At 49.1% G+C, this 14,817-nt stretch overlaps 2 protein-coding genes across 2 annotated transcripts in view; both read left to right on the top strand.

The window, feature by feature from the left end:
• aldh8a1 (aldehyde dehydrogenase 8 family, member A1) overlaps nucleotides 1–8,695 on the top strand; it is a 30,522-nt gene extending 21,827 nt beyond the window's left edge. The window contains 4 exon segments of the mRNA XM_052524605.1: nucleotides 381–637; nucleotides 2,003–2,087; nucleotides 2,090–2,163; nucleotides 7,401–8,695. Of these exon segments, the coding sequence (XP_052380565.1) occupies nucleotides 381–637; nucleotides 2,003–2,087; nucleotides 2,090–2,163; nucleotides 7,401–7,853 (869 nt within the window). The 3' untranslated portion in view covers nucleotides 7,854–8,695.
• Nucleotides 1–14,817, top strand: part of sgk1 (serum/glucocorticoid regulated kinase 1) — a 335,423-nt gene that overhangs the window by 142,003 nt on the left and 178,603 nt on the right. The gene's annotated exons all lie outside the window — the stretch shown is intronic.

Here is a 14,817-nt window from a genome sequence, read left to right as displayed (position 1 = left end):
CCTCTTCTCTTCTTCTCCTCTTCTCCTCTCCTCCTCTTCTCCTCTTCCTCTCCTCTTCTCCTCCTCTTCTCCTCTTCTCCTCTTCTCTTCTCCTCTTCTCCTCTCCTCTTCTCCTCTCCTCCTCTCCGCTTCTCCCTCCTCTCCGCTTCTCCTCCTCTCCTCTTCTCCTCTTCTTCTCTTCCTCTCCTCTCCCTCCTCTCCGCTTCTCCTCCTCTCCTCTTCTCCTCTTCTCCTCTTCCTCTCCTCTTCTCCTCCTCTTCTCCTCTTCTCCTCTTCTCTTCTCCTCTTCTCCTCTCCTCTTCTCCTCTCCTCCTCTCCGCTTCTCCTCCTCTCCTCTCCTCCTCTCCTCCTCTCCTCTTCTCCCCTCCCTCTCCCCCCAGGGTTTCCTCCGGGTGTGGTCAACATGGTGTTCGGCACCGGCCCGCGGGCGGGCGACGCTCTCGTGGGCCACCCTGACGTCCCATTGGTCAGTTTCACGGGCTCCACGGCGACAGCCCAGCGGATCACAGAGCGCTCGGCTCCGTTCTGTAAGAAGCTGAGCCTGGAGCTGGGTGGGAAGAACCCCGCCATCGTCTTCTCAGACGCTGACCTAGACCAAGCTGTCACCACCACCGTACGATCCTCCTTCTCCAATCAGGTGAGAGTAAGACTCAGGACGGGTCAATAGAGTGAGAGAGGCACTCAGGATGGGCCAATAGGGTAAGAGGGGTACTCAGGATGGGGTAAGAGAGGCACTCAGGATGAGCCAATAGGGTATAAGGGGGACTCAGGATGGGCCAATAGGGTAAGAGAGGGACTCAGGATGAGCCAATAGGGTAAGAGGGGGACTCAGGATGAGCCAATAGGGTAAGAGGGGTACTCAGGATGGGCCAATAGGGTAAGAGAGGGACTCAGGATGAGCCAATAGGGTAAGAGTGGGACTCAGGGTGAGCCAATAGGGTAAGAGGGGTACTCAGGGTGAGCCAATAGGGTAAGAGGGGTACTCAGGATGGGCCAATAGGGTAAGAGAGGGACTCAGGATGAGCCAATAGGGTAAGAGTGGTACTCAGGGTGAGCCAATAGGGTAAGAGGGGGACTCAGGATGGGCCAATAGGGTAAGAGAGGGACTCAGGATGAGCCAATAGGGTAAGAGGGGGACTCAGGATGAGCCAATAGGGTAAGAGGGGACTCAGGGTGAGCCAATAGGGTAAGAGGGGACTCAGGATGAGCCAATAGGGTAAGAAGGGGACTCAGGGTGAGCCAATAGGGTAAGAGGGGACTCAGGATGAGCCAATAGGGTAAGAAGGGGACTCAGGGTGAGCCAATAGGGTAAGAAGGGGACTCAGGATGAGCCAATAGGGTAAGAAGGGGACTCAGGATGAGCCAATAGGGTAAGAGGGGACTCAGGATGAGCCAATAGGGTAAGAAGGGGACTATAGTGCGAGAGCATCATCAGAATTTGTTCTTAAAACTGACTTGCCTAGTTAAATAAAGGTACAAAATAAAAGTCTGACCAATCGTGGAATATTGAGTTTGCAGTTGAGTGAGATGATGCAACATTATAGAATGCTTAGATAAAATAAATGCATTGGTAGAAGTGTCATGTTCTCTATCATGTAGAATGAGGAATCATATCGGCTGTGTTCATGACCGTTTTATACATGAAACTCTTCTGATTGACCCTCTATAACAGATGTTGCAAGTTCATGTATTGGCCACATGGTGGTGACATTTCTCACATTTTTGCTAGCTGAAAGTAAGGTGACCCTCTTCCTCCTCCTCCTCCTCCTCCTCCTCCTCCTCCTCCTCCTCCTCATCCTCTTCCTCCCCCTCTTCATCCTCTTCCTCCTCCTCCTCTTCCTCCCCCACCTCTTCCTCCCCTCTTCCTCCTCCATCCTCCTCATCCTCCTCCTCATCCTCTTCCTCCCCTCTTCATCCTCTTCCTCCCCTCTTCCTCCTCCTCTTCCTCCTCTTCCTCCTCCTTCCTCCTCCTCTTCCTCCTCCTCCTCCTCCTCATCACCAGGGTGAGATCTGTCTGTGCACCAGTAGGATCTACGTAGAGAGGAGTATTTACCCAGAGTTCCTGAAGAGGTTTGTGGCGGCCGCGCGGAATGGAAGACTGGTGCGCCCTCCGACCCCGACAACAATAACGGAGCTCTGGTCAGCAGGGAACACCTGGAGAAGGTATGACGTTACATAATACACAGGGTATTAACAGTGTTTCCCTTAGGGTTTAGTTTAAGATGGAGGACCAAACCTCTCTGCCAGTAGCAGCTAGTTGTCCGTTTTCCTCTCCCCACTTCAGTCCTGGCAGAAGTTCTTTGCTAAGAAACATTTCTGTTTCTCTTTTGACCATTTTACTTTAAAAGAATCACAGTAATGTAGTTCATTATTACCCAGAAATGATTTGACATTGAGAAGGAAAAAACAGCTGGCATTGGACCTAAAAGCTCATTTAAAACTAATTTAAAACTAATTTAAAACTAATTTAAAACTAATTTAAAACTAATTTAAAACTAATTTAAAACTAATTTAAAACTAATTTAAAACTAATTTAAAACTAATTTAAAACTAATTTAAAACTAATTTCCTGCAATTCCACACATTTCCCCCTTTGGGCAGAGAGAAAATGTGCGGTTTTAAAGTGACTTTTAAAAGTGAACATTCTGTTACCCAAATAATGTTGTTGTCTCATCCTTTACTCGTATTTGTGGCCAAAGCATAAATTAAAGAACAACAAATACTTACAAGATTGAGGTGGGATTGTTGAAGTATCTCAAACAGACCATTTTGAAAATGCTGTCTATTTCCTAGAGTATGATGAGCTGGCCAATCAGTGGTCTAGAGGAGGATGAGCTGGCCAATCAGTGGTCTAGAGGAGGATGAGCTGGCCAATCAGTGGTCTAGAGGAGGATGAGCTGGACAATCAGTGGTCTAGAGGAGGATGAGCTGGCCAAGCAGTGGTCTAGAGGAGGATGAGCTGGCCAATCAGTGGTCTAGAGGAGGATGAGCTGGCCAATCAGTGGTCTAGAGGAGGATGAGCTGGCCAATCAGTGGTCTAGAGGAGGATGAGCTGGCCAATCAGTGGTCTAGAGGAGGATGAGCTGGCCAATCAGTGGTCTAGAGGAGGATGAGCTGGCCAATCAGTGGTCTAGAGGAGGATGAGCTGGCCAATCAGTGGTCTAGAGGAGGATGAGCTGGCCAATCAGTGGTCTAGAGGAGGATGAGCTGGCCAATCAGTGGTCTAGAGGAGGATGAGCTGGCCAATCAGTGGTCTAGAGGAGGATGAGCTGGCCAATCAGTGGTCTAGAGGAGGATGAGCTGGCCAATCAGTGGTCTAGAGGAGGATGAGCTGGCCAATCAGTGGTCTAGAGGAGGATGAGCTGGCCAATCAGTGGTCTAGAGGAGGATGAGCTGGCCAATCAGTGGTCTAGAGGAGGATGAGCTGGCCAATCAGTGGTCTAGAGGAGGATGAGCTGGCCAATCAGTGGTCTAGAGGAGGATGAGCTGGCCAATCAGTGGTCTAGAGGAGGATGAGCTGGCCAATCAGTGGTCTAGAGGAGGATGAGCTGGCCAATCAGTGGTCTAGAGGAGGATGAGCTGGCCAATCAGTGGTCTAGAGGAGGATGAGCTGGCCAATCAGTGGTCTAGAGGAGGATGAGCTGGCCAATCAGTGGTCTAGAGGAGGATGAGCTGGCCAATCAGTGGTCTAGAGGAGGATGAGCTGGCCAATCAGTGGTCTAGAGGAGGGATGAGCTGGCCAATCAGTGGTCTAGAGGAGGATGAGCTGGCCAATCAGTGGTCTAGAGGAGGATGAGCTGGCCAATCAGTGGTCTAGAGGAGGATGAGCTGGCCAATCAGTGGTCTAGAGGAGGATGAGCTGGCCAATCAGTGGTCTAGAGGAGGATGAGCTGGCCAATCAGTGGTCTAGAGGAGGATGAGCTGGCCAATCAGTGGTCTAGAGGAGGATGAGCTGGCCAATCAGTGGTCTAGAGGAGGATGAGCTGGCCAATCAGTGGTCTAGAGGAGGATGAGCTGGCCAATCAGTGGTCTAGAGGAGGATGAGCTGGCCAATCAGTGGTCTAGAGGAGGATGAGCTGGCCAATCAGTGGTCTAGAGGAGGATGAGCTGGCCAATCAGTGGTCTAGAGGAGGATGAGCTGGCCAATCAGTGGTCTAGAGGAGGATGAGCTGGCCAATCAGTGGTCTAGAGGAGGATGAGCTGGCCAATCAGTGGTCTAGAGGAGGATGAGCTGGCCAATCAGTGGTCTAGAGGAGGATGAGCTGGCCAATCAGTGGTCTAGAGGAGGATGAGCTGGCCAATCAGTGGTCTAGAGGAGGATGAGCTGGCCAATCAGTGGTCTAGAGGAGGATGAGCTGGCCAATCAGTGGTCTAGAGGGGAGGATGAGCTGGCCAATCAGTGGTCTAGAGGAGGATGAGCTGGCCAATCAGTGGTCTAGAGGAGGATGAGCTGGCCAATCAGTGGTCTAGAGCAGGATGAGCTGGCCAATCAGTGGTCTAGAGGAGGATGAGCTGGCCAATCAGTGGTCTAGAGGAGGATGAGCTGGCCAATCAGTGGTCTAGAGGAGGATGAGCTGGCCAATCAGTGGTCTAGAGGAGGATGAGCTGGCCAATCAGTGGTCTAGAGGAGGATGAGCTGGCCAATCAGTGGTCTAGAGGAGGATGAGCTGGCCAATCAGTGGTCTAGAGGAGGATGAGCTGGCCAATCAGTGGTCTAGAGGAGGATGAGCTGGCCAATCAGTGGTCTAGAGGAGGATGAGCTGGCCAATCAGTGGTCTAGAGGGGAATGAGCTGGCCAATCAGTGGTCTAGAGGGAGGATGAGCTGGCCAATCAGTGGTCTAGAGGAGGATGAGCTGGCCAATCAGTGGTCTAGAGGAGGATGAGCTGGCCAATCAGTGGTCTAGAGGAGGATGAGCTGGCCAATCAGTGGTCTAGAGGAGGATGAGCTGGCCAATCAGTGGTCTAGAGGAGGATGAGCTGGCCAATCAGTGGTCTAGAGGAGGATGAGCTGGCCAATCAGCGGTCTAGAGGAGGATGAGCTGGCCAATCAGCGGTCTAGAGGAGGATGAGCTGGCCAATCAGCGGTCTAGAGGAGGATGAGCTGGCCAATCAGCGGTCTAGAGGGAATGAGCTGGCCAATCAGCGGTCTGGAGGGGAATGAGCTGGCCAATCAGTGGTCTGGAGGGGAATGAGCTGGCCAATCAGTGGTCTAGAGGAGGATGAGCTGGCCAATCAGTGGTCTAGAGGGGAATGAGCTGGCCAATCAGTGGTCTAGAGGAGGATGAGCTGGCCAATCAGTGGTCTAGAGGGGAATGAGCTGGCCAATCAGTGGTCTAGAGGGGAATGAGCTGGCCAATCAGTGGTCTAGAGGAGGATGAGCTGGCCAATCAGTGGTCTAGAGGGGAATGAGCTGGCCAATCAGTGGTCTAGAGGAGGATGAGCTGGCCAATCAGTGGTCTAGAGGGGAATGAGCTGGCCAATCAGTGGTCTAGAGGAGGATGAGCTGGCCAATCAGTGGTCTAGAGGAGGATGAGCTGGCCATTCAGCGGTCTAGAGGGGAATGAGCTGGCCAATCAGCGGTCTAGAGGGGAATGAGCTGGCCAATCAGCGGTCTAGAGGGGGAATGAGCTGGCCAATCAGCTGTCTAGAGGAGGATGAGCTGGCCAATCAGTGGTCTAGAGGAGGATGTCATACTTCTGAAGAGGATGAGCTGGCCAATCAGCGGTCTAGAGGAGGATGAGCTGGCCAATCAGTGGTCTAGAGGAGGATGAGCTGGCCATTCAGCGGTCTAGAGGGGAAATGAGCTGGCCAATCAACGGTCTAGAGGGGAATGAGCTGGCCAATCAGCGGTCTAGAGGGGAATGAGCTGGCCAATCAGCTGTCTAGAGGAGGATGAGCTGGCCAATCAGTGGTCTAGAGGAGGATGAGCTGGCCAATCAGTGGTCTAGAGGAGGATGAGCTGGCCAATCAGTGGTCTAGAGGAGGATGAGCTGGCCAATCAGTGGTCTAGAGGAGGATGAGCTGGCCATTCAGCGGTCTAGAGGGGAATGAGCTGGCCAATCAACGGTCTAGAGGGGAATGAGCTGGCCAATCAGCGGTCCAGAGGGGAATGAGCTGGCCAATCAGCTGTCTAGAGGGGAATGAGCTGGCCAATCAGTGGTCTAGAGGAGGATGAGCTGGCCAATCAGTGGTCTAGAGGAGGATGAGCTGGCCAATCAGTGGTCTAGAGGAGGATGAGCTGGCCAATCAGCGGTCTAGAGGGGGATGAGCTGGCCAATCAGCGGTCTAGAGGGGGATGAGCTGGCCAATCAGCGGTCTAGAGGAGGATGAGCTGGCCAATCAGCGGTCTAGAGGGGGATGAGCTGGCCAATCAGCGGTCTAGAGGGGAATGAGCTGGCCAATCAGCGGTCTAGAGGGGAATGAGCTGGCCAATCAGCGGTCTAGAGGGGAATGAGCTGGCCAATCAGCGGTCTAGAGGGGAATGAGCTGGCCAATCAGTGGTCTAGAGGGGAATGAGCTGGCCAATCAGCGGTCTAACTAATGACACCTGCCTCTGATTGAGAACCATACCAGGCCAAACACAAAAACACAACATAGAAAAAGGAACATAGACAACCCACCCCAACTCACACTCTGACCAACCTAAAACAAAGACATAACAAAAGAACTAAGGTCAGAAGGTGACAGCTTCGTTAATCAGCACAACAGTTTACAGCTGAAGAAAGTTCTTTGTTTCTGGCCATTTTGAGCCTGTAATCGAACCCACAAATGCTGATGCTCCAGATACTCAACTAGTCTGAAGGAGGCCAGTTTTATTGCTTCTTTAATCAGGACAACAGTTTTCAGCTGTTCTAACATAATCGCAAAAGGGTTTTCTAATGATCAATTAGCCTTTTAAAATGATAAACTTGGATGAGCTAACACAACGTGCCATTGGAACACAAGAGTGATGGTTGCTGATAATGGACCTCTGTTCGCCTATGTAGATATTCCATTATAAATCAGCTGCTTCCAGCTACAATAGTCATTTACAACATTAACAATGTCTACACTGTATTTCTGATCATTTTGATGTTATTTTAATGGACAAAAAAAAATGTTTTTCTTTCAAAAACAGGGAAATTTCTAAGTGACTCCAAACTTTTGAACGTTAGTGTATATATCATGTTTTTTGGAGTGACTGCCTTGATTTAAATGAATATAGGGATGATACAGGAATGTCCAGGACAAGTGGGGAAATCTGTCCACGCATGTTATTTACCTTGGCAGCCCCCTCCAGGTAATATTAACATATACACCTGTCTAACCTGTCCCTCCCCCATCCAGGTACGTAGCTTCCTGACCCTGGTCTGTGTTATGGTTATATTAACATATACACCTGTCTAACCTGTCCCTCCAGGTGCGTAGCTTCGTGACCCTGGCTCGGTCGGAGGGCGCCACGGTGCTGTGTGGGGAGGGCGAGGACCCGCTGCTGCTCCCCCAACGTAACACCAGCGGCTACTTCATGCGTCCCACCGTCATCGCCGGCGTAGCCGAGTCGTCCCGTGTGATGCAAGACGAGATCTTCGGCCCCGTCGTCTGCGTCAACCCCTTCGACGGCGAAGACGATGCTGTCGCTAAGGGCAACGGGGTACGTTATGGCCTGGCGGCGACTGTGTGGACGCGTGACGTCGGGCGAGTGCACCGGGTGGCGAGGAGGTTAGAGGCGGGGCTTGTCTGGACCAACTGTTGGCTGGTCAGAGACCTGAACCTACCGTTCGGAGGCATGAAGAACTCAGGGGTGGGGAGGGAAGGAGGGAGGGATAGTTATCACTTCTTCACGGAGGTGAAGACCATCACTGTTAAACACTGAGAGGATGGAGGGAAAACATGTTTCTGTTGGTGTGTGGTCTTGTTGTTCTTTGTTAGGGTTTAGAGGTTAGGGTTTAGGGTTAGAGGTTAGGGTTAGGGTTAGAGGTTAGGGTTAGAGGTTAGGGTGAGGGGTTAGATGTTAGGGTTTAGAGGTTAGCGATTAGGGTTAGAGGTTAGGGTTACAGGTTGGGGTTAGAGGTTAGGGGTTAGGATTAGGGTTTAGGAGTTAGGGTTAGGAGTTAGGATTAGGGGTTAGAGGTTAGGGGTTAAGGGTTTAGAGGTTAGGGTTTAGAGGTTCGGGTTAGGGTTTAGAGGTTAGGGGTAGAGGTTAGGGTGAGGGGTTAGATGTTAGGGTTTATAGGTTAGGGTTTATAGGTTAGGGTTAGAGGTTAGGGGTTAGGGTTTAGAGGTTAGGGTTTAGAGGTTAGGGTTGAGAGGTTAGGGTTTAGAGGTTAGGGTTAGAGGTTTAAGGTTAGGGTTAGGTTTAGAGGTTAGTGTTAGGGTTAGAGGTTAGTGTTAGGGTTAGAGGTTAGAGGTTTAAGGTTAGGGTTAGAGGTTAGAGGTTAGGGTTAGGGTTAGAGGATTAGGGTTCGGGTTAGAGGTTAGAGGTCAGAGGGTTAGAGGTTAGAGGTTTAAGGTTAGGGTTAGGGTTAGAGGTTAGGGTTAGGGTTAGAGGTTAGAGGATTAGGGTTCGGGTTAGAGGGTTAGAGGGTTAGGGTTAGGTGTCTCGCTCAAATGACTGTTTTGTTTTATGACATGAATTGTTTTATGATTATTTTGCTCACACATCCCCTTCGAGGCAATAAAGCTTTCTCTCTGGATGACTTTCCTCTTGCAATCACACCTGCACTTGTTTTTTCTTTCTGGTTCTGCGGAAGAGGGAGACAGGTAGGTAGAAGGAGACATGTAGGTAGAGGGAGACAGGTAGGTAGGAGACAGGTAGGTAGAGGGAGACAGGTAGGTAGAAGGAGACAGGTAGGTAGAGGGAGACAGGTATGTAGAGGGAGACAGGTAGGTAGAGGGAGACAGGTAGGTAGAAGGAGACAGGTAGGTAGAGGGAGACAGGTAGGTAGAGGGAGACAGAGATGAAGGGAGACAGGTAGGTAGAAGGAGACAGGTAGGTAGAGGGAGACAGGTAGGTAGGAGACAGGTAGGTAGAGGGAGACAGGTAGGTAGAAGGAGACAGGTAGGTAGAGGGAGACAGGTAGGTAGAGGGAGACAGGTATGTAGAGGGAGACAGAGAGGAAGGGAGACAGGTATGACTGGAGACAGGTAGGTAGAAGGAGACAGGTAGGTAGAGGGAGACAGGTATGTAGAAGGAGACAGGTAGGTAGAGGGAGACAGGTAGGTAGAGGGAGACAGGTATGTAGAGGGAGACAGGTATGTAGAGGGAGAGAGGTATGAATGGAGACAGGTAGGTAGAGGGAGACAGGTATGTAGAGGGAGACAGGTAGGTAGAAGGAGACAAGTAGGTAGAGGGAGACAGGTATGTAGAGGGAGACGGGTATGTAGAAGGAGACAGGTAGGTAGAGGGAGACAGGTATGTAGAGCGAGACAGATATGAATGGAGACAGGTAGGTAGAGGGAGACAGGTAGGTAGAAGGAGACAGGTAGGTAGAGGGAGACAGGTATGTAGAAGGAGACAGGTAGGTAGAGGGAGACAGGTATGTAGAAGGAGACAGGTAGGTAGAGGGAGACAGGTATGTAGAAGGAGACAGGTAGGTAGAGGGAGACAGGTATGTAGAGCGAGACAGATATGAATGGAGACAGGTAGGTAGAGGGAGACAGGTAGGTAGAGGGAGACAGGTAGGTAGAGGGAGACAGGTATGTAGAAGGAGACAGGTAGGTAGAGGGAGACAGGTATGTAGAAGGAGACAGGTAGGTAGAGGGAGACATGTAGGTAGAGGGAGACAGGTAGGTAGAGGGAGACAGGTATGTAGAGGGAGACAGGTATGTAGAAGGAGACAGGTAGGTAGAGGGAGACAGGTAGGTAGAGGGAGACAGGTAGGTAGGAGACAGGTAGGTAGACGGAGACAGGTAGGTAGAGGGAGACAGAGAGGAAGGGAGACAGGTAGGTAGAAGGAGACAGGTAGGTAGAGGGAGACAGGTAGGTAGGAGACAGGTAGGTAGAGGGAGACAGGTAGGTAGGAAACAGGTAGGTAGAGGGAGACAGGTAGGTAGATGGAGACAGGTATGTAGAGGGAGACAGAGAGGAAGGGAGACAGGTATGAATGGAGACAGGTAGGTAGAAGGAGACAGGTATGTAGAGGGAGACAGGTATGTAGAAGGAGACAGGTAGGTAGAGGGAGACAGGTAGGTAGAGGGAGACAGGTATGTAGAGGGAGACAGGTATGTAGATGGAGACAGGTATGAATGGAGACAGGTAGGTAGACGGAGACAGGTATGTAGAGGGAGACAGGTATGTAGAAGGAGACAGGTAGGTAGAGGGAGACAGGTATGTAGAGCGAGACAGATATGAATGGAGACAGGTAGGTAGAGGGAGACAGGTAGGTAGAAGGAGACAGGTAGGTAGAGGGAGACAGGTATGTAGAAGGAGACAGGTAGGTAGAGGGAGACAGGTATGTAGAAGGAGACAGGTAGGTAGAGGGAGACAGGTAGGTAGAAGGAGACAGGTAGGTAGAGGGAGACAGGTAGGTAGAGGGAGACAGGTATGTAGAAGGAGACAGGTAGGTAGAGGGAGACAGGTATGTAGAGCGAGACAGATATGAATGGAGACAGGTAGGTAGAGGGAGACAGGTAGGTAGAAGGAGACAGGTAAGTAGAGGGAGACAGGTATGAATGGAGACAGGTAGGTAGAGGGAGACAGGTATGTAGAGGGAGACAGGTAGGTAGAGGGAGACAGGTAGGTAGAAGGAGACAAGTAGGTAGAGGGAGACAGGTATGTAGAGGGAGACAGGTATGTAGAGGGAGACAGGTATGAATGGAGACAGGTAGGTAGAAGGAGACAGGTAGGTAGAGGGAGACAGGTATGTAGAAGGAGACAGGTAGGTAGAGGGAGACAGGTAGGTAGAAGGAGACAAGTAGGTAGAGGGAGACAGGTATGTAGAGGGAGACAGGTATGTAGAGGGAGACAGGTATGAATGGAGACAGGTAGGTAGAAGGAGACAGGTAGGTAGAGGGAGACAGGTATGTAGAAGGAGACAGGTAGGTAGAGGGAGACAGGTATGTAGAGGGAGACAGGTATGTAGAAGGAGACAGGTAGGTAGAGGGAGATAGGCAGGTAGACAATGCCCCATGCACAAAGTGAGGTCCATACAGAAATGGTTTGTGTGGAAGAACTTGATTGGAATTCACAGAGACCTGACCTCAACCCCAACAAACACCTTTGGGATGAATTGGAACGCCGACTGAGAGCCTGAAGGCCTAATCGCTCAGCATCAGTGCCCGACCTCACTTCACTTCAGGCAGGTAATCTGTTGGTTCTCACCTGTTATTCCACTTCAGTCAGGTAATCTGTTGGTTCTCACCTGTTATTCCACTTCAGTCAGGTAATCTGTTGGTTCTCACCTGTTATTCCACTTCAGTCAGGTAATCTGTTGGTTCTCACCTGTTATTCCACTTCAGGCAGGTAATCTGTTGGTTCTCACCTGTTATTCCACTTCAGTCAGGTAATCTGTTGGTTCTCACCTGTTATTCCACTTCAGGCAGGTAATCTGTTGGTTCTCACCTGTTATTCCACTTCAGGCAGGTAATCTGTTGGTTCTCACCTGTTCTTCCACTTCAGTCAGGTAATCTGTTGGTTCTCACCTATTCTTCCACTTCAGGCAGGTAATCTGTTGGTTCTCACCTGTTCTTCCACTTCAGTCAGGTAATCTGTTGGTTCTCACCTATTCTTCCACTTCAGTCAGGTAATCTGTTGGTTCTCACCTGTTATTCCACTTCAGGCAGGTAATCTGTTGGTTCTCACCTGTTCTTCCACTTCAGTCAGGTAATCTGTTGGTTCTCACCTGTTATTCCACTTCAGTCAGGTAATCTGTTGGTTCTCACCTGTTATTCCACTTAAGTCAGGTAATCTGTTGGTTCTCACCTGTTATTCCACTTCAGTCAGGTAATCTGTTGGTTCTCACCTATTCTTCCACTTCAGTCAGGTAATCTGTTGGTTCTCACCTGTTATTCCACTTCAGTCAGGTAATCTGTTGGTTCTCACCTGTTATTCCACTTCAGTCAGGTAATCTGTTGGTTCTCACCTGTTATTCCACTTCAGTCAGGTAATCTGTTGTTTCTCACCTGTTCTTCCACTTCAGTCAGGTAATCTGTTGGTTCTCACCTGTTATTCCACTTCAGTCAGGTAATCTGTTGGTTCTCACCTGTTATTCCACTTCAGTCAGGTAATCTGTTGGTTCTCACCTGTTCTTCCACTTCAGTCAGGTAATCTGTTGGTTCTCACCTGTTATTCCACTTCAGTCAGGTAATATGTTGGTTCTCACCTGTTATTCCACTTCAGTCAGGTAATCTGTTGGTTCTCACCTGTTATTCCACTTCAGGCAGGTAATCTGTTGGTTCTCACCTGTTATTCCACTTCAGGCAGGTAATCTGTTGGTTCTCACCTGTTCTTCCACTTCAGTCAGGTAATCTGTTGGTTCTCACCTATTCTTCCACTTCAGGCAGGTAATCTGTTGGTTCTCACCTGTTCTTCCACTTCAGTCAGGTAATCTGTTGGTTCTCACCTATTCTTCCACTTTAGTCATGTAATCTGTTGGTTCTCACCTGTTATTCCACTTCAGTCAGGTAATCTGTTGGTTCTCACCTGTTATTCCACTTCAGTCAGGTAATCTGTTGGTTCTCACCTGTTCTTCCACTTCAGTCAGGTAATCTGTTGGTTCTCACCTGTTATTCCACTTCAGTCAGGTAATCTGTTGGTTCTCACCTGTTATTCCACTTCAGTCAGGTAATCTGTTGGTTCTCACCTGTTCTTCCACTTCAGTCAGGTAATCTGTTGGTTCTCACCTGTTATTCCACTTCAGTCAGGTAATCTGTTGGTTCTCACCTGTTCTTCCACTTCAGTCAGGTAATCTGTTGGTTCTCACCTATTCTTCCACTTCAGTCAGGTAATCTGTTGGTTCTCACCTGTTATTCCACTTCAGGCAGGTAATCTGTTGGTTCTCACCTATTCTTCCACTTCAGTCAGGTAATCTGTTGGTTCTCACCTGTTATTCCACTTCAGTCAGGTAATCTGTTGGTTCTCACCTGTTCTTCCACTTCAGTCAGGTAATCTGTTGGTTCTCACCTGTTATTCCACTTCAGTCAGGTAATCTGTTGGTTCTCACCTGTTATTCCACTTCAGTCAGGTAATCTGTTGGTTCTCACCTGTTATTCCACTTCAGGCAGGTAATCTGTTGGTTCTCACCTGTTATTCCACTTCAGGCAGGTAATCTGTTGGTTCTCACCTGTTCTTCCACTTCAGTCAGGTAATCTGTTGGTTCTCACCTATTCTTCCACTTCAGGCAGGTAATCTGTTGGTTCTCACCTGTTCTTCCACTTCAGTCAGGTAATCTGTTGGTTCTCACCTATTCTTCCACTTTAGTCATGTAATCTGTTGGTTCTCACCTGTTATTCCACTTCAGTCAGGTAATCTGTTGGTTCTCACCTGTTATTCCACTTCAGTCAGGTAATCTGTTGGTTCTCACCTGTTCTTCCACTTCAGTCAGGTAATCTGTTGGTTCTCACCTGTTATTCCACTTCAGTCAGGTAATCTGTTGGTTCTCACCTGTTATTCCACTTCAGTCAGGTAATCTGTTGGTTCTCACCTGTTCTTCCACTTCAGTCAGGTAATCTGTTGGTTCTCACCTGTTATTCCACTTCAGTCAGGTAATCTGTTGGTTCTCACCTGTTATTCCACTTCAGTCAGGTAATCTGTTGGTTCTCACCTGTTATTCCACTTCAGTCAGGTAATCTGTTGGTTCTCACCTATTCTTCCACTTCAGGCAGGTAATCTGTTGGTTCTCACCTGTTATTCCACTTCAGTCAGGTAATCTGTTGGTTCTCACCTGTTATTCCACTTCAGTCAGGTAATCTGTTGGTTCTCACCTGTTATTCCACTTCAGTCAGGTAATCTGTTGGTTCTCACCTGTTCTTCCACTTCAGTCAGGTAATCTGTTGGTTCTCACCTATTCTTCCACTTCAGTCAGGTAATCTGTTGGTTCTCACCTGTTATTCCACTTCAGGCAGGTAATCTGTTGGTTCTCACCTATTCTTCCACTTCAGGCAGGTAATCTGTTGGTTCTCACCTGTTCTTCCACTTCAGTCAGGTAATCTGTTGGTTCTCACCTATTCTTCCACTTCAGTCAGGTAATCTGTTGGTTCTCACCTGTTATTCCACTTCAGGCAGGTAATCTGTTGGTTCTCACCTGTTCTTCCACTTCAGTCAGGTAATCTGTTGGTTCTCACCTGTTATTCCACTTCAGTCAGGTAATCTGTTGGTTCTCACCTGTTCTTCCACTTCAGTCAGGTAATCTGTTGGTTCTCACCTGTTATTCCACTTCAGTCAGGTAATCTGTTGGTTCTCACCTGTTATTCCACTTCAGTCAGGTAATCTGTTGGTTCTCACCTGTTCTTCCACTTCAGTCAGGTAATCTGTTGGTTCTCACCTGTTATTCCACTTCAGTCAGGTAATCTGTTGGTTCTCACCTGTTATTCCACTTCAGGCAGGTAATCTGTTGGTTCTCACCTATTCTTCCACTTCAGGCAGGTAATCTGTTGGTTCTCACCTGTTCTTCCACTTCAGTCAGGTAATCTGTTGGTTCTCACCTATTCTTCCACTTCAGTCAGGTAATCTGTTGGTTCTCACCTGTTATTCCACTTCAGGCAGGTAATCTGTTGGTTCTCACCTGTTCTTCCACTTCAGTCAGGTAATCTGTTGGTTCTCACCTGTTATTCCACTTCAGTCAGGTAATCTGTTGGTTCTCACCTGTTATTCCACTTCAGTCAAGTTGGTTCTCACCTGT

Source organism: Oncorhynchus keta, chromosome 8, assembly GCF_023373465.1.
Source record: "Oncorhynchus keta strain PuntledgeMale-10-30-2019 chromosome 8, Oket_V2, whole genome shotgun sequence".
NCBI classification, from domain to species: domain Eukaryota; kingdom Metazoa; phylum Chordata; class Actinopteri; order Salmoniformes; family Salmonidae; genus Oncorhynchus; species Oncorhynchus keta.
This window is presented reverse-complemented; position numbering and strand designations above follow the sequence as displayed.